This window comes from Staurois parvus, unplaced genomic scaffold, assembly GCF_062004578.1.
Source record: "Staurois parvus isolate SC_StPar_1 unplaced genomic scaffold, SC_StPar_1.0 ptg000019l, whole genome shotgun sequence".
Taxonomy (NCBI): domain Eukaryota; kingdom Metazoa; phylum Chordata; class Amphibia; order Anura; family Ranidae; genus Staurois; species Staurois parvus.
In genome coordinates, this window is record NW_028317815.1 from 20,702,097 (window position 1) to 20,728,921 (window position 26,825).

General features: G+C 46.3%; 1 protein-coding gene across 3 annotated transcripts in view; it reads right to left on the reverse strand.

Moving 5' to 3' along the window:
- The window catches only part of FAM185A (family with sequence similarity 185 member A), a 78,782-nt gene that overhangs the window by 44,290 nt on the left and 7,667 nt on the right, over positions 1-26,825 (reverse strand). For 2 of the 3 annotated variants that reach the window (XM_089685645.1, XM_089685654.1), the window contains exons 2-3: positions 13,658-13,767; positions 2,217-2,309 (exon numbers count right to left, since the gene is read on the reverse strand). In XM_089685645.1, coding sequence (XP_089541771.1) covers positions 2,217-2,309; positions 13,658-13,767 — 203 coding nt within the window. The remainder of the gene's footprint in view (positions 1-2,216; positions 2,310-13,657; positions 13,768-26,825) is intronic. The other variant, XM_089685649.1, reaches the window with a different exon arrangement.

Consider the following 26,825-nt stretch of genomic DNA (forward strand, 5'->3'; position numbering starts at 1 on the left):
TGTGAACAAAAAGTGTCAGAAAAGGTTTTGTCTTCAAGCTTGGGTGATGTGTGGCATAAGCTTCTAATGTTGGCCCTGAAATGCCAGGAGAGTGGAAGCAACCCCTCCAAATGAAACCTTTGTGGAAAGCAGACATGCCAAGGTATTTGCTAAGAGGTATGGTGAGTATTTTTCAGATCTCATTTGTTGCCACGTTTTTAGGAAATGAAGAAAGAAAACAAGAATTCATTTTTTTCTTTTCTTTTTTCTTTTTCAAAACCCTGTGACAAAAATGATATCTGTAAAATACTCTCCGTGCCTCTAATCAAATTCCTTGGGGTGCCTACTTTCCAAAAAGGGGTCATTTGGGGGGGGGGGGGGGGGCTTGTACTATCCTGGCATTTTAGGGCCTCCAAAACTGTGATACATAGTGGGGAAGTGATAGGAGAAAATATGCCCTTTGAAAGTCTGGAGATGGTCATTGGATTTTGGGGGCCTATATGTAGCTAGGCTGCCAAAACGTTTCTCACATATGGTATCCCCATACTTGGGAGAAGTAGAAGAATGTATTTTGGGGTGTATTTCCACATATACCCATGGCATGCATGAGCAATAAAATGAAGACTTTGTGTAAAAAAAAAAAAATGATCAAAACATTTGTGGCAAAAAATAAAATGCTCAATGGACTCGACATGCCTCTCTGCAAAATCCTTGGGTTGTCTACTTTCCAAAAAGGGGTCATTTGGGGAAGGGGTTACTGCCCTGGCATTTTAGCACCTCACAAAATGTGATAGGCAGTCAGAAAGTAAAAGCTACGTAAATTACAAACATATATACCTTCGTTTGTAGATGCCATAACTTTCACACAAACCAATTAATATTCATGTATTGAGATTTTTTTTTTTTTACCAAAGACATGTAGCAGAATACATTTTGGCCTAAATTTATGACTAACTTTGAGTTTATTGGATATTTGCTATAACCAAAAGTGAAGAATATTGTTTTTTTTTTTCAAAAGTATTGGTCTTTTTTTGTTTATAGCGCAAAAAGTAAAAACCGCAGAAGTGATCAAATACTACCAAAAGAAAGCTCTATTTGTGTGAAAAAAGGACATAAATTTAATTTGCGTACAGCATTGCACGAATGCGCAATTACCAGTTGAAATAGTGCAGTGCCAAATAGCAAAAATTGACCTGGTCATGAAGGGGGGTAAATCTTCTAGAGGGCAAGTGGTTAATTCATTTCAGTGTATTTTTTTACTAAAAATTAGCATTTGCAAGTTTCCTCTTATTAAAATACAATTCAGGAGGCCAGATTCCAAACCTTTAAGCCTTTGTTACAACTGATAGCAAGATGTGCCAGCAAAGTACAGACAAAGTTAATTATGGCAAACAACTTTCCTCAGCCCTCAGCCATAAACAAAAGAAAGCTATGCAGGATTTTTTGTGCTGGAATTATCTAAAGTGATAAGCAAAGTTTAATTTTTTTGTTTAGGTTAGGCATAGATTAGGCTACATGAATGAGAACATGTAACAAATATAAAGTAGGTGTTATCTCCCCCAAAAACAAGAAAGACTACCAAGTAAAGTTTAAATGTTCCTTTCACTCCAAGCAGTCCAAGGATGGCAGTCACACCTTCATCAGTGGCCTACAATTTGACAGCTAAAAAAATGGAAATTGCTAGTTTTTAAATACAAACGTTTACTTACTCAAGTTGCACCTCCTCATTCACAAGCCACTGCTCCCTGCCCACACAACAACCGATCACACTTCAACAGATTATTTTTGTTTCGACTTAATATATCCACAGCTGCTCTGGCATCTTGCTTCACTAAGCCAGGCGGTAGTAAATAACCTGCCTTATCCACTCCGGTTTGCCCCAATTGGACATTGATCGCTGGTGGGCAGACACGGCCTTAGTGACAGATCGAGGTCACGCACTACTGGCAACCAGCTGGGCACAGGTACCTTTCCTGCAGCACGCTGAAGGTCTTGTCTCATTTCAATGGGGCTACAGGGAAGGTTTGACATAAAGGTTTCTAAACAGCCTTTGTAAATACCTACTTGGTGGTAACATACTAGAATACATCTTAAATATGGGTAGTGCATTTTATTTTGATGGACATTAAGACTTTTTTTGATAAAAGATTCCAAGTTCAAGAATGCTTCTAGGGATACATATGTATGCATATATATCACAGGTCAAGGCATCTATTTGTTAATGTAAATATACTTACACTATGAGCCAAAGCACGGATATCCACGTTGCCATGGACTGTTCCCAAACACACCACCTTGCCCCCTTTTGTACGAATGTGAACATTGTGCCCCTGAATTAGAAACAAAACATTTCATATTATATTTCAGAAAAAAAAAATGTTCTTTTAAGAATCCAATATTCAAATAATGGATGATAGTCAATAGAAAAGTACAGCAAATAAGTCATGGGGTCTGTGGGTATAGGGCGGAAGTGATGTCAGCTTGGGGGCAGACCACTTATGCATCTCCTCCAGCCTTGTGAGCACCACAAGTGGCCATGCATTCCATGTCTGATCAGGTAATGCCTTTCTCACACAGAAGGGAGCATATGATTGCTGGGAACATCACAGCAGATCCTAGATGATGGGAGAGGATGGTGATCTGCAGACCGGATCCAGGAGCGGGGCAAACAATGAGTGGCAGCTACAAGGTTAAAAAAAGCCTAAGGGCCTAGCAAAGCGGAAAATAGTAAGGGGACTTTACCTGCGTAACAAGTGTCTGGGCAGAATAAATCATAATCCACTGTGTCAAGCAAGGGTTTATATTCAGTACATATTGGTCATGATGTTCAGAACTGCAGACAAATGACAGTTCTGGAGCTGTGGATGAAACCACATGCGATTTGGACAGGAATTGCACTGCATTCCTGTTCAAATTGCATGTGATTCTTTGAAGTGCAATTTGAGCCCATTCATTTTGTATGGGCTCAAATCGCACCGCAAAAGGGGTCGGTACTCCGTATTGGTGAGTACTTGACCGAAAGCATCGGTACTCGTACTCGCCAGTAAAAAATGTTTTAAGTACATTCCTAGTTGAGGTTTTTTCTTACAACTGCTGTCCTCCTCTCATAAATGCCCATATTTTAGGCACATTTAAAATCAATAACCTTTATAGGATTATCATTGCAAACTTGTGACACAAGACAAATAAATGCAACATTTAGTACCAACTATAATTTTTTGTTCACAAAACACATAGGGGTTTATTTACTAAAGCTGGAGAGTCCAAAATCAGACTCCCTTCTGCATAGAAACCAATCAGCTTCCAGGTTTCATTGCCAAAGCTTCATTGAACAAGCTGAGGTTAGAAGCTGATTGGTTTCTATGCAGAAGGGAGTCTGATTTTGGACTCTCCAGCTTTAGTAAATAAACCCCATAATGTCACTTTTTTTTACAAAATGCTACTTCTAAAACATTACTTCATGCCCAAAAAAACTATTGTGCTTTATTTCTTCTTTTAAATCTCTATTCTGCATTTATATTTTTCTTACATGCTAAATTAATCCATTTACATTAGGCTTCTTAATTTGGCACCTTTTGTATATGAACATACTCATTTTAGAAGCCGGAGCACTTCTCCACATTCACCAGTTACCTTCCCCCATGGACTCCATATTATAAGAGTAGTTCACAACAACAGCTAAAACTACAAGTATTTAAAGTTAATGGAGGTAGAAATTCCCCTAAGGGTGTCTGTTTTGTCCATAAAAGTAAACAGACAAATCTTGGGTTACAAATCAGACATGCCTCTCCAGATGTGTAGCACATGTACAAGATTTCTTTGTTAGTACATTCTGACTGTTCGAAAACTTCAAGGAGCAACTTACAAATCCTCAATACCTGTTGCAACACAAGCACTGTAATGCAGGCACACTTTAGCCCAGATCTTTTAGATCTAGGAGGCTCCATTTCCCACTATACAGTCATCTACAGATATGACTTTACTGAGTTTAATAGCTCAGCAGGAAACTGCAAATCCCAAATGTTGCTAATGCTTTATGCTTTTGAAAACCTCTTATTTATTTTGCTTTCCTCTATGACTTTACTGCAGACAGGGCAAGTAACTAAAACAATACATTCTGCAGATTACTCTTCCTTACAAAGTGCAAGGAATGTGGCAGAACATGAAACAAATGGCAGCCTAAGAAAACACTGCTTACAACTTTACCGTGGGCTTCTTACACTTCAAATGCTGAAACATTTTATATTATCAAATTACAGAGGAATTGTTTAACCTTTTCACTGCCGCAGATGTTTTTTGCATGCATTTAAAAAAAAACAATTTTAGGCCTGAAGATTACATAAAGTGTATGTTACCCTATATATTTATATCTTTTGTATGTGTGCATTCACATATGTGAACTGTATGTAATGTATCATTTTAATACACTTCTTTCCTCTGAAGTACATGGTTGATACTGCCGTTCACCGTTCTTCCTTGTTCTAAACTGACCACACAAAGCACAGAGGCTGATCTGTGTTCACGTGGTCAGTTTTCATCCATTTGGCTGCCCCTTCACAGGTCCATAACAATGTGCAAACACACAGCATACCTGTATTGGGTAGTTTATTCAGCCACCATACCCCTCCCCAACCAATCACAATCTTGCCTCAGGCTGAACAGATTGTGGAATATAGGCAAACTGTGGGGTTGAATTACTAAAGGCAAATAGACTGTGCACTTTGCAAAATTCAGTTGCACTCTGCAAGTGTAGATGCTCCAGAGCTTAGTAAATGAGAAGATCTGCAGACTTCCATCATTCAATCATGTGTCAGCAAAAACGCAGTTCTTTTTTTTCTATTTTCCTTGCACATGATTGGGCATTCTTTGCAAAGTGAAACTTTACCTCATTAACTAACCTCTGGAGCAACTAACTCTGGAGCAACTGCAACCCCTTTCAACCCCTCAACCCCTTTGTGTCTGCACAATGTCCTGTAACCTCGCCTCCTACTATCAGGGCAAAGAGATGCATGGTCACATGACAGAAGTTTTTAACCTTGTAAAAAAGGTAAGAAAGATAATGTCTGAAACTAAGCAATAGCAGTTATGGTACCTGCGTATGTAGAGAAAGTTTGTGGTGCCGATCCAAGCCAGAGAGAGATATTACCCTGCCGGTATACAGAAAAAGGGAGCCAGTGTCCCAATGTGGTTACAGAAAAGGTCAGACACCACTCTATAGACCCAGTTAATCCAGCTGTGAGTGTGATGGTCATCACACACTTAGCTGGATTTACTGGGTCAGTAGAACAGCGCCTGTCGTCTTCTGTGCAATGGTACCTGAACCTCAGGGATGTTGAATTTGCATCGCTCGATGCCCGGGACCTGTAGTTCTGGGCGCCAGGCAGGTAGTTTTTGTTTTTTGTCCTTTAGCCCTGCTGTGGACAAGCAGAAGGGTTCACCTGTCAGGTGGAAGCATTTAGGTAGCAGCACAGCCGCCGATTGCTTCCACACAGTGCCAGCCTCCCCCCCCCCCCCGAGTGAACCGCCCACTGTCTCCCAGGCTCCACTTGCTCATCTGCGGGCCCGGGACCAGCTTACCGCCGTTGGCTAGAGGGGATGGAGTAGACTAACATCCGCTCCACTCCCCTCCCCTTTGTCCTGACTCAGAAGTGATGTGCACTGCATTACATTCAGGGGAGGCATCCAGGGTGTTTTAGGCCCTGGATGTCTCAAAGAGAACCTGTCACAAAAAAATCATCAGATAGGGAACTTTGTCCCCTATGTGATGAAAAAAAAAGTAAAAAAAAAAGTGAAAAAAAAAAGAAAAAAAAAATTTTTTTTTTTTAATTGTAAAACAAAGTTACACCCAAGCACATAACACCCCCCCCCCCCCCAAGAAAACAAAATGAAGGCCCCCCACATATATGCACAAATGTAAAAGCACACACTATAGCGCCTACGCATGAAAACGTTAATTGCGATACATGTTACATATCGTCGCGCACACAGAATAAAAGCAATCCTCCATACACTATACTGATGATCTATATATTTAAAAGCGTCGCCTATACAAAATATAGGGTACTAAAGCTTGTCGCCATTTCACAGGTGCTTGCAAATTTAAGGTTTGACATGTTGTATATCAATTTACTTGATGCAACCCTGTCTTTTATATTTTCCAAAAAAAAATAGGGTAATTTAATGCTTTTTGTGCCCTAAAATTAACTCACTTATATTTTTTACTGAAATTTTGCAGTAATATCGTATGACATAAAAATTTGGAACTACCACTATTTTATTTTCTAGAGCAGGTATTGAATTAAAATTCAAAGAGGTCTGACAGGAGATTGCCAGGATCCTTGCCAGACGCTTGTGTACAGGCAGGGAGCGGGAGCCAAAAAGACAGTGAGCTGAAAGGGGCGGGGTGAACACGTGAGGTCATGCTGCCATGACGACCGCCCTGCTCAGGTCTTTGATTGCGGGCTGGCGGTCCAGGCGGCAGTGCTGCGGGGACCGCTCATGTACTGCGGTCCACCATTTAGTGACCGCTACTCTAGGGTGTCTGCTTTCAGAAAATATATCATGTTTGGGAGTCTTACATAATCTTCAGGCCTAAAATGATTTTTTAAATGTGTGCAAAAAAAGCAAAAACAGCTCTGGCCGCGAAAGGGATAAAGGATAAGCCGGACACTCCCCTTTTCTGACGAACACCCAATCGGTGCTCATTACACTGCTAGGTCTTTCACTTCCCTGCTAGTCCCCGGGGGCGGTGCTGGAGACAGGCTGGAAAGGGAGGAGATAAACAGCGCAATGTTAAAAATAAGTCACCATAAAGCCCCTTTTGATTTTAAAAGCCCCAGACATTTCTAAAAGCACCTCAGGGTTAAATGCGGTTTTGGTTCAAATCTATTTTTTTTAATCAGGACAAGTAGATTACGACACCGATTTAGTCCCAGGACAATTAGTTTTTTCAAAAATTTCCACACCCCTGCACCTGCATAGCTAAAACTGTATTAGAAAATGTCTGACATTGTAGCTGCAGGCAACTGACAGTTAATCTGCGTTAGGAGTAGTGCTGAAACCTTACATTAATATGAAAGGTAATACAATGAAATCTGTTTGACTTCTCTGCTTTCCTTCTACTTGGAGTGAATACATCACACCCTTGATGTTTACCAGCATTAGTTGTATGTAAGCCTTACACTAGCAGCAATTCTCAACATTGCTTTGGTACTTAATGATGTTTTATAAACAGTGGTATTAAAGGAGAAGTACAGCGAAAACTCTTTTGGCTGTACGTTTCCTGTGGATCACAGGAGTGCAGTTCCTTCTGCACTCTGGGAACTCGTTTTCAGCTGACAAAAGTTTAAAGCCCGCTGTCGGCTGACATCACTCAGCCAGTCCAGACTTTAAAGTCGGGATCCACCCCAGAATCTGGAGCAGCGCTTGACTCGGCCTTTCAGTGAGTTGTTTCCCTCCCCCTCCACAGCCAAACGCCTCAGTGGGGGCAGAGCAGACAGTCAGCGCTCTCTGCTCACAGCGGCAGTGAGAACTCAGCTTTCAGCGGTCATGTGATCACTGAGTTCTCACAGCCAGCAGTGGACAGATGCAGCTTCGGACAGATGCTGCATCCACCTAGGTAAGTATAATTTGCGAACAAAAAAACACCCAAAACCTCTCTATTAAGTCAAGGTAGGACTTGTACTTCTATAAATACTAGTTGTCTTTACTACAGGTAAAGGTGTTCAAGGTTTCTAAATCTATAACTCTTTGAAGCTCAGTAAGCTCTGACACGACTTCGTATTATTAGCAGCACAAGCAGCGAATGACAAAAGTGAGGCTTCCCACCTGTTAGCTAGTTGTCTCATCACACAGCAGAAGCAAAAGAATGTTGCATCACTTCCACTTTCAAATGGAAAACGTGCTGTCATTTTCACACCTGCAAATCATGTAGCATTTCCATTTTTTGTCTAACCCCCATATAACCATATGTAAAATTGGTTTTGCATTTGGGAATTATTAACGCCACAAATATGAGAGTGTTTTGTGGTTGGGGGCAGCTGATAGATATCAAGTTTGTTATCGTAGCAGCTCACAAGGCATTTACACTTTTACATTACTTGTGTCTTTGCAGTGTGTTCCCTAGTGAGAGTGCCTAGGTACTTCTTTGCTTAAAGCTTCATAGCTGTATATCTGCAGGATGAGATCTTAAGCTGGCCATGCACTATACAATTTTCTTACAGTTTTCTGATTAATTTCTGCCCAATTTCCTTTAGATTTACCTTCCACTATGTAGTGCAAGGGCCTGCTTAATTAGATGCAATTGAAAGTGTTATTTCGGTTTGACCTCATATTATATGGTTTTTGGTAAATCTAAAGCAAAAATCTCAGGAAAATTGTATAATGTATGTCCAGTCTTTGATGCCCCCTGACTGCTAGTCTCATAAGATCTGGCCATGTCACTACTGTGCTTTACTGTTGTCCTTTCTGAAGGCTCTGACATGAGAAAGAAAAGCCCTGCAACCCTGCCACCCCAATACAGAGACAAAGTGCAGCACATGGTAAGCCAGTTATGGAGAGTGATCAGCTGCAGGAAACTACTGGAAATAATGGTGGCCAAGTCTTTTGCCCTCTGCCTGCCTTTTTTTGGGCACAGCTTCCAGAGTTCAATTCCTTTTTAAGTACCAGTGTTAACAGAGTAGGAATTTAGTTTTTTTTTTTTTTTTGGAATTGGAGCTTAACCACTTGAGCCCCAGAGGATTTACCCCCCTTAATGACCAGGCCTTTTTTTGCTGTTTGGCGCTGCACTAATTCAAATGATAATTGTGCGGTCATGCAATGCTGTACCCAAACGAAATTTACGTCCTTTTTTTCACACAAATAGAGCTTTCTTTTGGTGGTATTTTATCACCTGTGCGCTTTTTATTTTTTGCGCTATAAACAAAAAAACCACAAAACTTTTGAAAAAAAACAATATTTTCTACTTTCAGCTATAAAAAATATATCGTAAACTCAAAGTTAGTCATAAATTTAAGCCAAAATGTATTCTGCTACATGTTTTTGATAAATAAAATCCCAATAAGTGTATATTGATTGCTTTGTGTGAAAGTTATAGCGTCTACAAACTATGGTATAGATACTGTAATTTATGCCTTTTTTTTGCTATACAGCGCTGCACTAATTCAAATAATTGCGCGGTCATGCAATGCTGTACCGAAACGAAATTTACGTCCTTTTTTTCACACAAATAGAGCTTTCTTTTGGTGGTATTTGATCACCTGTGCGCTTTTTATTTTTTGCGCTATAAACAAAAAAAACCACGAAAATTTTGAAAAAAAACAATATTTTCTACTTTCAGCTATAAAAATATATCGTAAACTCAAAGTTAGTCATAAATTTAAGCCAAAATGTATTCTGCTACATGTTTTTGGTAAAAAAAATCCCAATAAGTGTATATTGATTGCTTTGTGTAAAAGTTATAGCGTCTACAAACTATGGTATAGATCAGCAATGGGCAAACTACGGCCCGCGGGCCGTATACGGCCCGGCGGACCTTTTAATCCGGCCCGCGGAGCGTCATAAAAAAAACACAGCCAGGGCAGGCAAACATTGGCTGTCAGGATGTGTGTAGGCGGGGCAGCGTGACGAACGTGAAGGGAGCTAGGCTCCTTTCACAGTCCGCCCTGAAGACCGGAACAGCGTGGGAACACGGCGAGAGGAACGCGCGGAGCAAAGGTAAGTGAATTGACACAGGGGGGACTTGGCTTACTACTTGGGGGGAATAGTACTGTGGGGGGTGAAATACTATATGAGGGATGAATTAATATGGGGGATGAATTACTATATGGGGGATGAATTACTATGGGGGATGAATTACTATATGGGGGATGAATTACTATGGGGGATGAATTACTATATGGGGGATGAATTACTATATGGGGGATGAATTACTATATGGGGGATGAATTACTATCTACTCTTGGTCCGGTCCCCGGGTCCAATATATGAACCCATTGCGGCCCTCAAGTCAAAAAGTTTGCCCACCCCTGGTATAGATACTGTAATTTATGCCTTTTTTTGCTATACAGCGCTGCACTAATTCAAATGATCATGGCGCGGTCATGCAATGCTGTACCCAAACGAAATTTATGTCCTTTTTTCACACAAATAGAGCTTTCTTTTGGTGGTATTTGATCACCTGTGCGCTTTTTTTTTTTTGCGCTATAAACAAAAAAAACACGAAAATTTTGAAAAAAAAACAATATTTTCTACTTTCAGCTATAAAAAATATATCGTAAACTCAAAGTTAGTCATAAATTTAAGCCAAAATGTATTCTGCTACATGTTTTTGGTAAAAAAAATCCCAATAAGTGTATATTGATTGCTTTGTGTGAAAGTTATAGCGTCTACAAACTATGGTATAGATACTGTAATTTATGCTTTTTTTGCTATACAGCGCTGCACTAATTCAAATGATAATTGCGCGGTCATGCAATGCTGTACCCAAACGAAATTTACGTCCTTTTTTTTCACACAAATAGAGCTTTCTTTTGGTGGTATTTGATCACCTGTGCGCTTTTTATTTTTTGCGCTATAAACAAAAAAAACCACGAAAATTTTGGAAAAAAACAATATTTTCTACTTTCAGCTATAAAAAAATATATCGTAAACTCAAAGTTAGTCATAAATTTAAGCCAAAATGTATTCTGCTACATGTTTTTGGTAAAAAAAAATCCCGTGCATTAGCGGGCAAACTGGCGCTATCTAGGAGGGGCGATAACACTATCGGAAGTCACCAGTGACACTAATACAGTGATCAGTAAAAATCTGTTCACTGTAATCAATGACACTGGTGACAGGGCAGTGAAGGGTTAACTGGGGGCGGAGGGGGGCGATCAAGGGGTTAAATGGGATTTCTGGTGCACTAGCAGCTAAACTGGCGCTATCTGGGAGGGGCGCTAACACTATCGGAAGTCGCCAGCGACACTGATACAGTGATCAGTAAAAATCTGTTCACTGATCAATGACACTGGTGACAGGGCAGTGAAGGGGTCAACTCGGGGGGGGGGGCGATCAAGGGGTTAGACAAGATTATTGGTGTATTAGCGTGCAATCTGGCGCTATCTGGGAGGGGCGCTAACACTATCGGAAGTCGCCAGCAACACTGATAAAGTGATCAGTAAAAATCGCTTCACCGATCAGTGACACTGGTGACAGGGCAGTGAAGGGGTTAACTGGGGGGGGAGATTAAGGGGTTAAATGGGATTACTGGTGTACTAGCGGGCAATATGGTGCTATCTGGGAGGGGCGCTAACACTATCGGAAGTCGCCAGCGACACTGATACAGTGATCAGTAAAAATTGGTTCACTGATCAGCGACACTGGTGACAGGGCAGTGAAGGGGTTAACTGGGGGGGCGATCAAGGGGTTAAACGGGATTACTGGTGTACTGGCGCTATCTGGGAGGGGCGCTAACACTATCGGAAGTCGCTAGCGACACTGATACAGTGATCAGTAAAAATTGGTTCACTGATCAGCGACACTGGTGACAGGGCAGTGAAGGGGTTAACTGGGGGGGCGATCAAGGGGTTAAACGGGATTACTGGTGTACTGGCGCTATCTGGGAGGGGCGCTAACACTATAAGAAGTTGCCAGCGACACTGATACAGTGATCTGTAAAAATCGGTTCACTTATCAGTGACACTGGTGACAGGGCAGTGAAGGGGTTAACTGGGGGGGGGGGGGGCGATCAGGGGGTTAAATGTGACCTAGAGTGTTCTGTCAGTGTGTAGTATTTTACTCACTGTTTGGATGTCTTCTTCTCTGTCTGGAATGGAATGTGTCCAGGCACAGAAGAATGACATCATATCCTGCCCTGTGTGAATGTCAACACAGGACAGGATAGGACAGGGACCGATCATGTGATTTCAGCCAGAAATCACTGGCTGAAATCTAATGATTGATCCCTCCTGGATCAAATCGTATCACCCGCGGGTCGGCGGGACCCGCGAATGTATCGGGAGCGCGGAGCACGTTTTAAAACGTGCTTTTGCGCTCCACTGCCGCCCTGCACACGTATATACACAGTGGCAGGGCGGCAAGCGGTTAATCACTTCCCGTCCGCCCTACAGCAGAAATACTGTTACAGAGCGGCATGGGCACGCAAAATCACGTATATATACGTGATTTTGTATTTCCGGGTAGGGAGTGCACGCCACGGATGTCAATCACCGGGTCTAGGCCGGTGATTACAAGCCAGTGCCCGGTGATTGCAGAGGATCTTCGGCAGGGAGGAGAATTCTTTATAAACAAAACAGTTCTCCTCCCTGTCAGCTCGTGCACACTGCTTTTCATGGCTGTGCACAGCACAGCCATACAAAGCAGTGTGCTTACAGTGAAGTACACACAGAAGGCCCCATGGTAAAACACACCCAGCACACAGTTAACACTTTGATCACCCCTCATGTTAACCCTTTCCTGCCCAGTGCCATTAGTACAGTGTCAATGTTTTTTTTTTTTTAGCACTGATCACTGTATTGGTTTCATTGGGGATGTCAGTGACACCAAGGCAGTTTCCCCCCAGTGTCAGAATGCCTGATGCAGTCCCGCTATAAGTCGATGATCGCCACCATTACTAGTAAAAAATAAAAAAAAAATTCCTGCCATTTGTAAACGCTGTAACTTTCATGCAAACCAATTAATTTACACGTATTGGGATTTTTCCTTTAGCAAAGACATGTAGCAGAATACATTTAATTACATTTTTTTACTGGACATGTTTCATAGCAAAAAGTCAAAAATATTTCTCAAAATTATTGGTCTTTTTTTATCTATAGCGCAAAAAATGAAAACCGCACAGGCGATCAAATACCAACAAAAGAAAGCTCAAATCGCAGGGAAAAAAAAAGGACATAAATTTAATTTGGGTGCAGCGTTGCATGACCACGCAATTTTCAGTTAAAATAATGCAGCGCCGTAATATATAAAATGTCCTGGTCAGGAAGGGAGGTAAATCCTCAGGAGGGCAAGTGGTTAAGCTTGTAACCTCTGTACGCAGACTATTTCAGGCCAATATTTTTAATATTTACAATATGCAGCTAGCCAGTGGACCTCCTAAAGCCTTAGACTGAATGGAAGGCATTTACCTCACCGTAGAGTGATTTCTAATCACTTCCTGTTGGATCTACAGAACAGGAAGTGAAGCTAAATTTTCCAAATGATATACAGATGGGGAAAAAGAGACTGACATTCGTTACAACTATTCTCTATTCTACTTAAAATTTTTTAAAAATGTGACCTTTAGATATACTTTACTCACTCAAATCGATTTCTATTCCCAGAAAGCCAATGGACTTTTCTTAAACTAGCTGTAAAGCAGCAAATATGCTGGTACTGGCCTGTGTCACATTACAAATCTTGCAATTGTTTTACTGGCATGACAGTCATAAGGGCTATAGGGACCTGTGATACTTATGAATAATTACTCTATTCAGCAAAGTGCATTAGTGCTGAGGATTTCCATGACCCATATAGCAGTGGAGAGGAAGTCACAGTATAGTCATGATCATTTTGCAGCATGATAGGGATTTCACCTGTATAGCAAACCTTTAGACTTATCGCTACTACTAAAATCACAATCCATCAGCTTGGATGTTTATTTACATATTTACGCTGTTAACTTCATACTCTGTACTATTACCTTGACAGATTGTAGGACACTGTTACCCTTCTCAGTTTCTATTTGGCAGCTGTCACACTCAATCTGTTTAACAGTCACACAACCCGATCCCAAAGTTTTGATGTTCACATCTAAAACAGAATGAGAAAAAGTGCATTTATGACAGAGATAATGCAACACTGATATACTTTGTAATATCAACCAAAATAGTACAATGTACACAATTCAGAAAAGGTTTTATAAAATATACATCACAACATTGCACAAACATCAATCAGTGAAATTGGCACCATGTTTTTCTGTAATGAGGCAAACATAAAATGAACTATAGTAAAAAATCTCCAAGCATATGAAACTACTCCTAATACAACTGTTGCTGTACAGCGTCTATACAGTATTACAGTTTTCCCCCATGGAAAACATATTGTAACAAAGTATCAAAACAAGTCTTTTGCTATTACTGCAGTGAAAAAAAAACTAGAGCACTAAATACTCAAGAAATCTCACAAAAAATTTGATTTTGTGTTACTCACCGTAAAATCCCTTTCTCAGAGTTCCTTGACGGACACATCTGCTTCTTATTTAATCTTGAACAAACAGGGTTTATAGCCCCATCTACAGGAGTAGGACACTAGGGAGAAAAAACACTCGGCTCCTCCTATGGGCAGTCCTCCTTCTGGGCATAAAACCCCTATTCTGCTATAGACATCCAGTCAAACGCACTTTCAATGGAGAAATTCCACAGAGGGGTAGGTGCTAAGTCCATCAATGAACTCAGAGAAAGGGATTTCAGGGTGAGTAACAAATATCCCGTTTTCTCTTACATTTATTGAATACAGCTGTTTGTTATTTTCCATAACCAAACAGGGATGTCCCAAAGCAGTGCCACAACGACAGGAGGGCAAACCAACTAACAGAGAAAAAAAAATAGGCAACATGCCAACACTCCAAACCAGGGTGGTCAAGAGTTTTAACAGCTGCATGCAAAACTTTGCAGCCAAAACCAGCATTGGAGTATGCCACATCAACCTTATAGAATGTAGAAAACGTGAGCTGTTCTCTGGACCATCTGTGAGCACAAAGAGAGAATCCCAAAAAAGAAGGAAAAAAAAAAAGAGAAAAACAAAAAAAAACAGCCGTCACAGAAAGGTACACGTGGATAGCTCAAACCACATCCAAGAAGTTCAAGGCCACCTCCCTACAGTGCAATGGTTGTGAACACAAGGGAGTAAAGTGTCCTCATGCAAATGAAAATCCAACGCTACCTTCAGGAGAAAGAAGGGGAAGGTCAAAGCGCCTCCATGTCCTTGTGTAAGATCAGAAAAAACAGCTTACAGGCCAAAATTGCCATTTACTACACCCACCAAGCCGAAGCAAGAGTGACTAGGAAGGCAACTTTCTGAGAAAGCATAAGCAAGGGAATATCCCAAATTCTCTCCAAAGGAGGCTTCTGTAGAGCCAACACCACACTTAATTCCCACAGGAATAATGGGGAGCGCACAGGGGCATCACACGACGAACCCCTTGAATGAAAGTAGCAACTAAAAGGATGCATGCCCAATGGACACTGAAAGAAAACAGGCAGAGCAGAGACTGGACCCTTGATCACACACAAAGCAAGCTTCAGATCCACACCATGTTGGAGGAAGGCCAACAACTAAGTTACCGTAAGAAATCAAGGATGGAACCCCCAAAGTTTTGCAACAGACGATATAAGCCATCCAGGTGCGATAAGAAATCTGTCGTGGGGAAGACTTATGAGCCATTAGCATAGTTGGAATCCCAAATTAGACAATTCCCTGTCCCCAGAACCCGACACTCATTAGCCATGCTGTCAAAGCCAGCAACGCTAAAGCAGGATGGAATCCCGACCCCAGGGACAGAAGGTCCTTCTTAAGAGGCAGCCACCAAGGAGCATCCACCAACACTGCCCCACGACTGTGCCTCTAGGCATTGATAAAGCCATCTAAATTTTTTTTGTATCCATCTCACTTGTGCCTGTCCACAACTTGATCTCGGACAGTCCCTTGCCACCCATAGTTGATTATTTGCTTCAGTTGCATTACCAGGGGCTAAAATGCTCCAGGAAAGCTCTTTTCATGCGGAGTTACTCAAAATGACCACAAGTGATCACAACTGAAAGTCAAATGGCTTTGTGTGCCATTGAGAAGGTGATTAGGTAACTCAGTGATTCTGTTTTTTAAAATAAAAAAAAAAAGTCTCACATGCTGGTGATGTATCTTGCACTTGGAGGTTATAAACTGCACTGAGTAAATACAGCTGGATTAAATAAAAATTGTGCCTGTCTTCCTCTCAGGCTGCAAAGCAACAAAATTGGATTATTTAAACCCTTTCGCTGCCTGGGTAGTTATTGCATTTTTCACCCACATTTGAAAAATGATTTCAGGCCTAAAGATTACAAAAAAAACCCAAACACCCTAGAGAATAACATAGTGGTAGTTCCAATTTTTTATGTCACACACAGCACCGCAAAGGTCTAGAAAATGCAAAATTTCGGTAAAAAACGCATTCAAGTGAATTTTAGGGCGATCAAACACAATAAATTACCCATATTTGGCTTAATACAAAAGACAAGGTTGCACAGAGTAAATAGATACCCAACATGTCAAACCTTAACCGCTTCTCGCCCATAATGTACTGCAGAATGGCAGTAGCTGCCAGCAAAGCGACGTACCCGTACGTCACTTTGCTCTTCCGGCTTTAGAGCGCGCATGCGTGCACCCTCCCGCTGACCCCTGCTGTCATTCGTTGTATGAGGTGTATGTAAGCAGGTCTCGGCCAGTGATTTTGGCCAGGACTCTGCTGATCTCCTACAGCAAATGGAGATGCAGAGCTGTGCCTGTATTTGTAAATACAGGCACATGATCTAGCTGGTTCTTCTCTCCCTGGAACCCTTTCGTTCCAGAGAGAGAAGAAAGACATCACACGAGTAAAAGCAGCACACACTGCACTCACACACGTTAGATAGAGACATTTTAACCCTTTGATTGCCACATTTAGCCCTTTGATTGCCCCCTGCCAGTACCATTAGAACAGCATCAGTGTACAGTATTGATCACTGTATTAATGCCACTAGCAACATCAGATAGCGTCATGTTCAGTTAGCGTCCCTCCCAGCTAGTGTCAGCCAGTGTTAGATTGCCCACACACTATCGTACTCACGCTATAGGTCGCTGATCACCGTCATTACTAGTATAGTGTTTGTACGGATCAATATATTAATCACAAACAAAACTATACCATTGCCCCCTTAGTATTAGTGTCCCAAAAAATGCAGTGTTAGCAGGATCACCCCCATTTGCTGCCAGCACTAGCGTTTAGCCCCAATGCTCCCCCTCACCCCTAACAAGAAGTGCAGTGTCAGTATAATTTATGATCACTGTCACCTGTAATACATTGCACACAAAACCACAGTGTTCACAGAATCAGGCCTGATCCATGTTAGCATTTGCCGGTAATTTTTTTTGTAGCGGTTCAAGCAGCTCCTGACAGCCAGGCACTCTTTTTCCCGTGAGTCGCACTAGGTACCTGTAAATTTACAGTCCAAAACGTCCAACAAAAGGCACACTAGTGAAGAGGCCTACAGGATTCTGAGCATGTCAGGTGAGAGCGAAGGGTAAGACTCCCTGAGACAATCAGCCTCAAAATATGAACCTGTAGACAGCAGCGGCACCCTGACAGGTAGCTCGGACGTTGGAGAAGAGGTCCCTGTTGAGATCAGGTGTACCCGACCCCATGAAGCTGAAGTGCTAGGATCGCATGACTTGTCTCATATGCAGCAGAGTGCCAGTACTAGTGCCACACTACCTTTTGGTGAACTGGCGAGCACCAGCAGCCTAGTATTTCCTGGTCTTTTTTATACTAGCACTGCAGTATCACTTGGTGACATTACGAGTCCCATAAGTGCAGTACAAGCTGGTGCAGTGGCAAGTACAAATAGTGTCCCGCAGCCACCAAGAATTCACACACAGGCCCGTAGAGCCCCTAGTTTCTTTCCGGATGTGCTTGCAAATCCTGATTGGCAGCCCACAGATTCTGATTCAGCACCCATACATCCCCCATTCATTGCCCAACTCGGAATTCAGGTGGAAACAGCAAATTTAACTCCCCTTGATTTTATGGAGTTGTTTTTCACAGAAGATTTGTACAATCTGATTGTGGGCCAAAGCAATTCATATGCTCAACAATATATCGCCACAAACCCAAATTCAAACCTTGCCAGACAATTTGCACAATAGGTGGCACTGATTTTAAATTTAAAACTTTTTTGGGCCTAACCCTCAACATGGGCATAACAAAATCTGAGCTGCCTTTCAGTGTCACCCATCAGTGCCAGTCAGTGCCACCTATCAGTGCCGCCTATCAGTGCCACCTATCAGTGTGCATCAGTGCCTGTCAGCGCTGCTTATCAGTGCCGCCTAACAGTGCCAGTCAGTGCCATATATGAGTGCTGCCTGTCAGTGCCCATCAGTGATGTCTGTCAACACCCATCAGTGCCACCTACCAGTGCCTCCTCATAAGTGCCACCTATCAGTGTCCATCAGTGCAGCCTATCAGTGCCCATCACTACAGCCTCATTAGCGCAAATCAGTGAAGGAGAAAAATCATTTATATACAAAATTTCATAACAAAAACTAAGAAAAAAAAATTTTTTTTCAAAATTTTCACTGGTTTTTGGTTTAAGATAAAAAAAACCCAGAGGTGATTAAATACCACCAAAAAATGATAACAATGTCATATGGGTACAGTGTTGCATGACCGCGCAATTGTCATTCAAAGAGCAACAGTGCTGAAAGATGGAAATTGGCCTGGGCAGGAAGGGGGTATAAGTGCCCTGTAGGCTAGTGGTGTTAAAAAAAAAAAAAAAAAAAAAAAAAAAGCACCCTCGTCCCTCTGCGCGCGAACGTTAACCCTGTGCCAGTATGTAAACAGCAGTTGCACCATGTATGTGAGGTATTGCCACGAATGTCAGATCAAGGGCAGTAATTCTAGCACTAGACCTCCTCTGTAAATCTAAAATGGTATCATGTAAAGGCTTTTAAAGCATTGCCTATGGATATTAAAAATGTATGCAGTTTGTCGCCATTGCACGGGGCATGCACAGTTTTAAAGCATGTCATGTTTGGTATCTATTTAGTCGTCATACCATCATCTTTTATATTTTACCAAATAATTGTCCAATATATTGTGTTTTTGTACATTAAAAGCAAAAAAGGGTTTTGTTTTTAAAATTTGTGTTTGAAAAATTGCTGTGCAAGTACTATGTGACAAAAAAAAATTGCAGCACCCACCATTTTATTCACTAGGGTGTCTGCTTTAACAAAATATATAATGTTTGGGGGTTCAAAGTAATTTCCTAGCAAAAATACAGATTTTTTTTCATGTGAACAAAAAGTGTCAGAAAAGGCTTGGTCTTCAGGTGGTTAGAAGAGTGAGTGATGTGTGGCATAAACTTCTAATGCTGGGCATAAAACACCCCCACCCCCCAAAATGACCCCTTTTTGGAAAGTAGACACCCCAAACTATTTGCTGAAAGGCATGTTGAGTCAATAGAAGAATTACCACAAGTTTTTGGAAAATGACAAAAAAAAAAAATTTTATTTTTTTTATTTTACACAAAACTGTCACGTAAATGATTTATTGCTCACACAAGCCTTGGGTATATGTAGAATTACTCCCCAAAATACATTCTGCTACTTCTCCCAAATATGGGGATACCACATGTGAGACTTTTTGGCAGTCTAGCCAAGTACAGGACCCCAAAACTCAATAAGCACCTTCAGGCTTTTAAAGGGCTTTATTTCCTCATTACACTTCCTGACTACCTATCACAGTTTCGGAGACCCTGAAATGCCAGAATAGCACCAAACCCCCCAAATGACCCTTTTTGGAAAGTAGACATCCCAAGGAATTTGATAAGAAGCATGGTGAGGATTTTGCAGATCTCGTTTGTTGCCACAAGTTTTTGGAAAATGAAGAAAAAAAACCAAAAACATTTATTCTATCTTTTTTTTATATTTCAAAAACGTGTGAGAAAAAATGAGATCTGCAAAATACTCACCATGCCTCTTATTAAATTCCTTGGGGGGGGGGCTACTATCTAAAAAGGGGTCATTTGGGGGGTTTGACGCTATCCTGGTATTTCAGGGCCTCCGAAACTGTGATAGGTAGTGAGGAAGTGAAATGATATATGATGGGCAGCCAGAAAGTAAAAGCTGTGTAAATTACAGTATCTATACCATAGTTTGTAGACGCTATAATTTTCATACAAAGCAATCAATATACACTTATTGGGATTTTTTTTACCAAAAACATGTAGCAGAATACATTTTGGTCTAAATTTATGGCTAACTTTGAGTTTACTAAATATTTTTTATATCCGAAAGTAAAAATTTTAGTTTTTTTCAAAATTTTCGGTCTTTTTTTATTTATAGTGTGAAAAATAAAAAGCGCACAGGTGATCAAATACCATCAAAAGAAAGCTCTATTTGTGTGAAAAAAGGACAAATTTCGTTTGGGTACAGCACTGCATGACCGCGCAATTACCAGTTGAAATTGTGCAGCGCTGTATAGCAAAAAGAGGCCTGGTCAGGAAGGGGGGTAAATCCTCAGGAGGGCAAGTGGTTAAATTTGTGTGCGCCTGTGAAATGGTGACAAACGCTAGTATCCTATATTTTTTATAGGTTGTCAGTTTAGTATTATGGAGAAAGTCCTGTGCTAGAATTATTGCTCTTATTTTAGTGTGATATTTAACGTGTATCTCAATCGATGTTTTCAAACGTAGACGCCCCCGATGCCGACATTTACGATCGTATATGTATATATGTGGGGGTCCTCAACTTTTATATTTGGGAGGGATTTTATGTGCTTGGGTGTAACTGTATTCTTTTGCAAAAGAAAAAAAGTTTGTTTTGCTTAACATTTTTTTTTCTTCACAGTATGTGATGATTTTTGGTGATTGGTTCTCTTTAATGAGACATGCAGGGTCTAAAAGGCCCTGCATGTCTCCTCTGGGCTCCACTCAATGTATTGCAATGTGTATCCCATTGCAATACATCACTTCTTGGCTGTGCTAGCCGTGTAAGTGCCAGGGGTCACCCGAAAACAACATCATACATGTTGCTTTCCGGGTCACAGGAAGAAAGGGAGGCAAGCAGACGCGTGTCCACTTTCCTCCCTCCCCTCCACCCGGTGGTACCTGCCATGTCAGCCCCGGGCCCGCAGATGAGCAAGCAGAGCCCAGAATACATGGAGGGGGTGCAAAAAAATTACATTACATGGACACTTCTCAATCATTTTGTTTAGTCTTTATTCAAAGTTCTCGATCAAATCTAAACAAAATATAAAAGCAAAACTAACAAGTATTTTGCCAAAAAAGAGATGTGTCCAGTAATATGAAGAGACAAAAGATCCTGAAATATCTGGGTACATGTTTACTCCCTAAGTAATGTGAGAAGCAGGATTGTCAGGGGACTATCTGAGGACAAGATGTGTCACTCAGCAAGATCTGAAACTACACTTCAGATCAGGGGTCCTCAAACTTTTTAAACAGGGGGCCAGTTCACTGTCCGTTGGAGGGTCGGACTATAGTTTAAAAAAAAAAAAAAAAAAACTGAACAAATGCGGACACAGTACAGGAGATGACCAGAGACTGCGGACATACAACGGCGGCGGGAATACTGGGCCGGCCGCTCCATAAGACGCACAGACATTTCCCCCCAAGTGTGTCTTATGGAGCGAAATAGTGCCCCATCGTTGGTGTCAGTAGGAGGAATAGTGCCCCATCGTTGGTGTCAGTGGGAAGAAACGTGCCCCATCGTTGGTGTCAGTGGGAAGAAACGTGCCCCATCGTTGGTGTCAGTGGGGGGAGGAATAGTGCCCCATCGTTGGTGTCAGTGGGGGGAGGAATAGTGCCCCATCGTTGGTGTCAGTGGGGGGAGGAATAGTGCCCCATCGTTGGTGTCAGTGGGGGGAGGAATAGTGCCCCATCGTTGGTGTCAGTGGGGGGAGGAATAGTGCCCCATCGTTGGTGTCAGTGGGGGGAGGAATAGTGCCCCATCGTTGGTGTCAGTGGGGGGAGGAATAGTGCCCCATCGTTGGTGTCAGTGGGGGGAGGAATAGTGCCCCATCGTTGGTGTCAGTGGGAGAAGGGGATAGTGTCCCAACACTGGTGTCAGTGGGAGAAGGGGATAGTGTCCCATCATTGGTGTCAGTGGGAGGAATAGTGTCCCATCATTGGTGTCAGTGGGAGGAATAGTGTCCCATCATTGGTGTCAGTGGGAAGAATAGTGCCCCATCTTTGGTGTCAGTGGGAGGAATAGTACGTCATTGGTGTCAGTGGGGGGGAATAGTGCCCCGTCATTGGTGTCAGTGGGGGGGGGGGGATAGTGTCCCAACATTGGGGTCAGTGGGAGGAATAGTACTCCATCGTCGGTGTCAGTGGGGGGTGGAATAGTGCCCCATCGTCGGTGTCAGTGGGGGGGAGGAACAGTGCCCCATCGTCGGTGTCAGTGGGGGGGGGGAACAGTGCCCCATCGTCGGTGTCAGTGGGGGGGGGGGGAACAGTGCCCCATCGTCGGTGTCAGTTGGGGGGAGGAACAGTGCCCCATCGTCGGTGTCAGTGGGGGGGAGGAACAGTGCCCCATCGTCCGTCGGTGTCAGTTGGGGGGAGGAACAGTGCCCCATCGTCGGTGTCAGTTGGGGGGAGGAACAGTGCCCCATCGTCGGTGTCAGTTGGGGGGAGGAACAGTGCCCCATCGTCGGTGTCAGTGGGGGGGGGAGGAACAGTGCCCCATCGTCGGTGTCAGTGGGGGGGGGAGGAACAGTGCCCCATCGTCGGTGTCAGTGGGGGGGGGAGGAACAGTGCCCCATCGTCGGTGTCAGTTGGGGGGAGGAACAGTGCCCCATCGTCGGTGTCAGTGGGGGGGGGAGGAACAGTGCCCCATCGTCGGTGTCAGTGGGGGGGGGAGGAACAGTGCCCCATCGTCGGTGTCAGTGGGGGGGGGAGGAACAGTGCCCCATCGTCGGTGTCAGTGGGGGGGGGAGGAACAGTGCCCCATCGTCGGTGTCAGTGGGGGGGGGAGGAACAGTGCCCCATCGTCGGTGTCAGTGGGGGGGGGAGGAACAGTGCCCCATCGTCGGTGTCAGTGGGGGGGGGAGGAACAGTGCCCCATCGTCGGTGTCAGTGGGGGGGGGAGGAACAGTGCCCCATCGTCGGTGTCAGTGGGGGGGGGAGGAACAGTGCCCCATCGTCGGTGTCAGTGGGGGGGGGGAGGAACAGTGCCCCATCGTCGGTGTCAGTGGGGGGGGGAGGAACAGTGCCCCATCGTCGGTGTCAGTGGGGGGGGGAGGAACAGTGCCCCATCGTCGGTGTCAGTGGGGGGGGGAGGAACAGTGCCCCATCGTCGGTGTCAGTGGGGGGGGGAGGAACAGTGCCCCATCGTCGGTGTCAGTGGGGGGGGGAGGAACAGTGCCCCATCGTCGGTGTCAGTGGGGGGGGGGAGGAACAGTGCCCCATCGTCGGTGTCAGTGGGGGGGGGAGGAACAGTGCCCCATCGTCGGTGTCAGTGGGGGGGGGGAGGAACAGTGCCCCATCGTCGGTGTCAGTGGGGGGGGGAGGAACAGTGCCCCATCGTCGGTGTCAGTGGGGGGGGGGAGGAACAGTGCCCCATCGTCGGTGTCAGTGGGGGGGGGGAGGAACAGTGCCCCATCGTCGGTGTCAGTGGGGGGGGGAGGAACAGTGCCCCATCGTCGGTGTCAGTGGGGGGGGGAGGAACAGTGCCCCATCGTCGGTGTCAGTGGGGGGGGGAGGAACAGTGCCCCATCGTCGGTGTCAGTGGGGGGGGGAGGAACAGTGCCCCATCGTCGGTGTCAGTGGGGGGGGGAGGAACAGTGCCCCATCGTCGGTGTCAGTGGGGGGGGGAGGAACAGTGCCCCATCGTCGGTGTCAGTGGGGGGGGGAGGAACAGTGCCCCATCGTCGGTGTCAGTGGGGGGGGGAGGAACAGTGCCCCATCGTCGGTGTCAGTGGGGGGGGGAGGAACAGTGCCCCATCGTCGGTGTCAGTGGGGGGGGGAGGAACAGTGCCCCATCGTCGGTGTCAGTGGGGGGGGGAGGAACAGTGCCCCATCGTCGGTGTCAGTGGGGGGGGGAGGAACAGTGCCCCATCGTCGGTGTCAGTGGGGGGGGGAGGAACAGTGCCCCATCGTCGGTGTCAGTGGGGGGGGGAGGAACAGTGCCCCATCGTCGGTGTCAGTGGGGGGGGGAGGAACAGTGCCCCATCGTCGGTGTCAGTGGGGGGGGGAGGAACAGTGCCCCATCGTCGGTGTCAGTGGGGGGGGGGGAGGAACAGTGCCCCATCGTCGGTGTCAGTGGGGGGGGGAGGAACAGTGCCCCATCGTCGGTGTCAGTGGGGGGGGGAGGAACAGTGCCCCATCGTCGGTGTCAGTGGGGGGGGGAGGAACAGTGCCCCATCGTCGGTGTCAGTGGGGGGGGGAGGAACAGTGCCCCATCGTCGGTGTCAGTGGGGGGGGGAGGAACAGTGCCCCATCGTCGGTGTCAGTGGGGGGGGGAGGAACAGTGCCCCATCGTCTGTGTCAGTGGGGGGGGGGAGGAACAGTGCCCCATCGTCTGTGTCAGTGGGGGGGGGGAGGAACAGTGCCCCATCGTCGGTGTCAGTGGGGGGGGGAGGAACAGTGCCCCATCGTCGGTGTCAGTGGGGGGGGGAGGAACAGTGCCCCATCGTCGGTGTCAGTGGGGGGGGGAGGAACAGTGCCCCATCGTCGGTGTCAGTGGGGGGGGGAGGAACAGTGCCCCATCGTCGGTGTCAGTGGGGGGGGGAGGAACAGTGCCCCATCGTCGGTGTCAGTGGGGGGGAGGAACAGTGCCCCATCGTCGGTGTCAGTGGGGGGGAGGAACAGTGCCCCATCGTCGGTGTCAGTGGGGGGGAGGAACAGTGCCCCATCGTCGGTGTCAGTGGGGGGGAGGAACAGTGCCCCATCGTCGGTGTCAGTGGGGGGGAGGAACAGTGCCCCATCGTCGGTGTCAGTGGGGGGGAGGAACAGTGCCCCATCGTCGGTGTCAGTGGGGGGGAGGAACAGTGCCCCATCGTCGGTGTCAGTGGGGGGGAGGAACAGTGCCCCATCGTCGGTGTCAGTGGGGGGGAGGAACAGTGCCCCATCGTCGGTGTCAGTGGGGGGGAGGAACAGTGCCCCATCGTCGGTGTCAGTGGGGGGGAGGAACAGTGCCCCATCGTCGGTGTCAGTGGGGGGGAGGAACAGTGCCCCATCGTCGGTGTCAGTGGGGGGGAGGAACAGTGCCCCATCGTCGGTGTCAGTGGGGGGGAGGAACAGTGCCCCATCGTCGGTGTCAGTGGGGGGGAGGAACAGTGCCCCATCGTCGGTGTCAGTGGGGGGGAGGAACAGTGCCCCATCGTCGGTGTCAGTGGGGGGGAGGAACAGTGCCCCATCGTCGGTGTCAGTGGGGGGGAGGAACAGTGCCCCATCGTCGGTGTCAGTGGGGGGGAGGAACAGTGCCCCATCGTCGGTGTCAGTGGGGGGGAGGAACAGTGCCCCATCGTCGGTGTCAGTGGGGGGGAGGAACAGTGCCCCATCGTCGGTGTCAGTGGGGGGGAGGAACAGTGCCCCATCGTCGGTGTCAGTGGGGGGGAGGAACAGTGCCCCATCGTCGGTGTCAGTGGGGGGGAGGAACAGTGCCCCATCGTCGGTGTCAGTGGGGGGGAGGAACAGTGCCCCATCGTCGGTGTCAGTGGGGGGGAGGAACAGTGCCCCATCGTCGGTGTCAGTGGGGGGGAGGAACAGTGCCCCATCGTCGGTGTCAGTGGGGGGGAGGAACAGTGCCCCATCGTCGGTGTCAGTGGGGGGGAGGAACAGTGCCCCATCGTCGGTGTCAGTGGGGGGGAGGAACAGTGCCCCATCGTCGGTGTCAGTGGGGGGGAGGAACAGTGCCCCATCGTCGGTGTCAGTGGGGGGGAGGAACAGTGCCCCATCGTCGGTGTCAGTGGGGGGGAGGAACAGTGCCCCATCGTCGGTGTCAGTGGGGGGGAGGAACAGTGCCCCATCGTCGGTGTCAGTGGGGGGGAGGAACAGTGCCCCATCGTCGGTGTCAGTGGGGGGGAGGAACAGTGCCCCATCGTCGGTGTCAGTGGGGGGGAGGAACAGTGCCCCATCGTCGGTGTCAGTGGGGGGGAGGAACAGTGCCCCATCGTCGGTGTCAGTGGGGGGGAGGAACAGTGCCCCATCGTCGGTGTCAGTGGGGGGGAGGAACAGTGCCCCATCGTCGGTGTCAGTGGGGGGGAGGAACAGTGCCCCATCGTCGGTGTCAGTGGGGGGGAGGAACAGTGCCCCATCGTCGGTGTCAGTGGGGGGGAGGAACAGTGCCCCATCGTCGGTGTCAGTGGGGGGGAGGAACAGTGCCCCATCGTCGGTGTCAGTGGGGGGGAGGAACAGTGCCCCATCGTCGGTGTCAGTGGGGGGGAGGAACAGTGCCCCATCGTCGGTGTCAGTGGGGGGGAGGAACAGTGCCCCATCGTCGGTGTCAGTGGGGGGGAGGAACAGTGCCCCATCGTCGGTGTCAGTGGGGGGGAGGAACAGTGCCCCATCGTCGGTGTCAGTGGGGGGGAGGAACAGTGCCCCATCGTCGGTGTCAGTGGGGGGGAGGAACAGTGCCCCATCGTCGGTGTCAGTGGGGGGGAGGAACAGTGCCCCATCGTCGGTGTCAGTGGGGGGGAGGAACAGTGCCCCATCGTCGGTGTCAGTGGGGGGGGAGGAACAGTGCCCCATCGTCGGTGTCAGTGGGGGGAGGAACAGTGCCCCATCGTCGGTGTCAGTGGGGGGGAGGAACAGTGCCCCATCGTCGGTGTCAGTGGGGGGGAGGAACAGTGCCCCATCGTCGGTGTCAGTGGGGGGGAGGAACAGTGCCCCATCGTCGGTGTCAGTGGGGGGGAGGAACAGTGCCCCATCGTCGGTGTCAGTGGGGGGGAGGAACAGTGCCCCATCGTCGGTGTCAGTGGGGGGGAGGAACAGTGCCCCATCGTCGGTGTCAGTGGGGGGGAGGAACAGTGCCCCATCGTCGGTGTCAGTGGGGGGGAGGAACAGTGCCCCATCGTCGGTGTCAGTGGGGGGGAGGAACAGTGCCCCATCGTTGGTGTC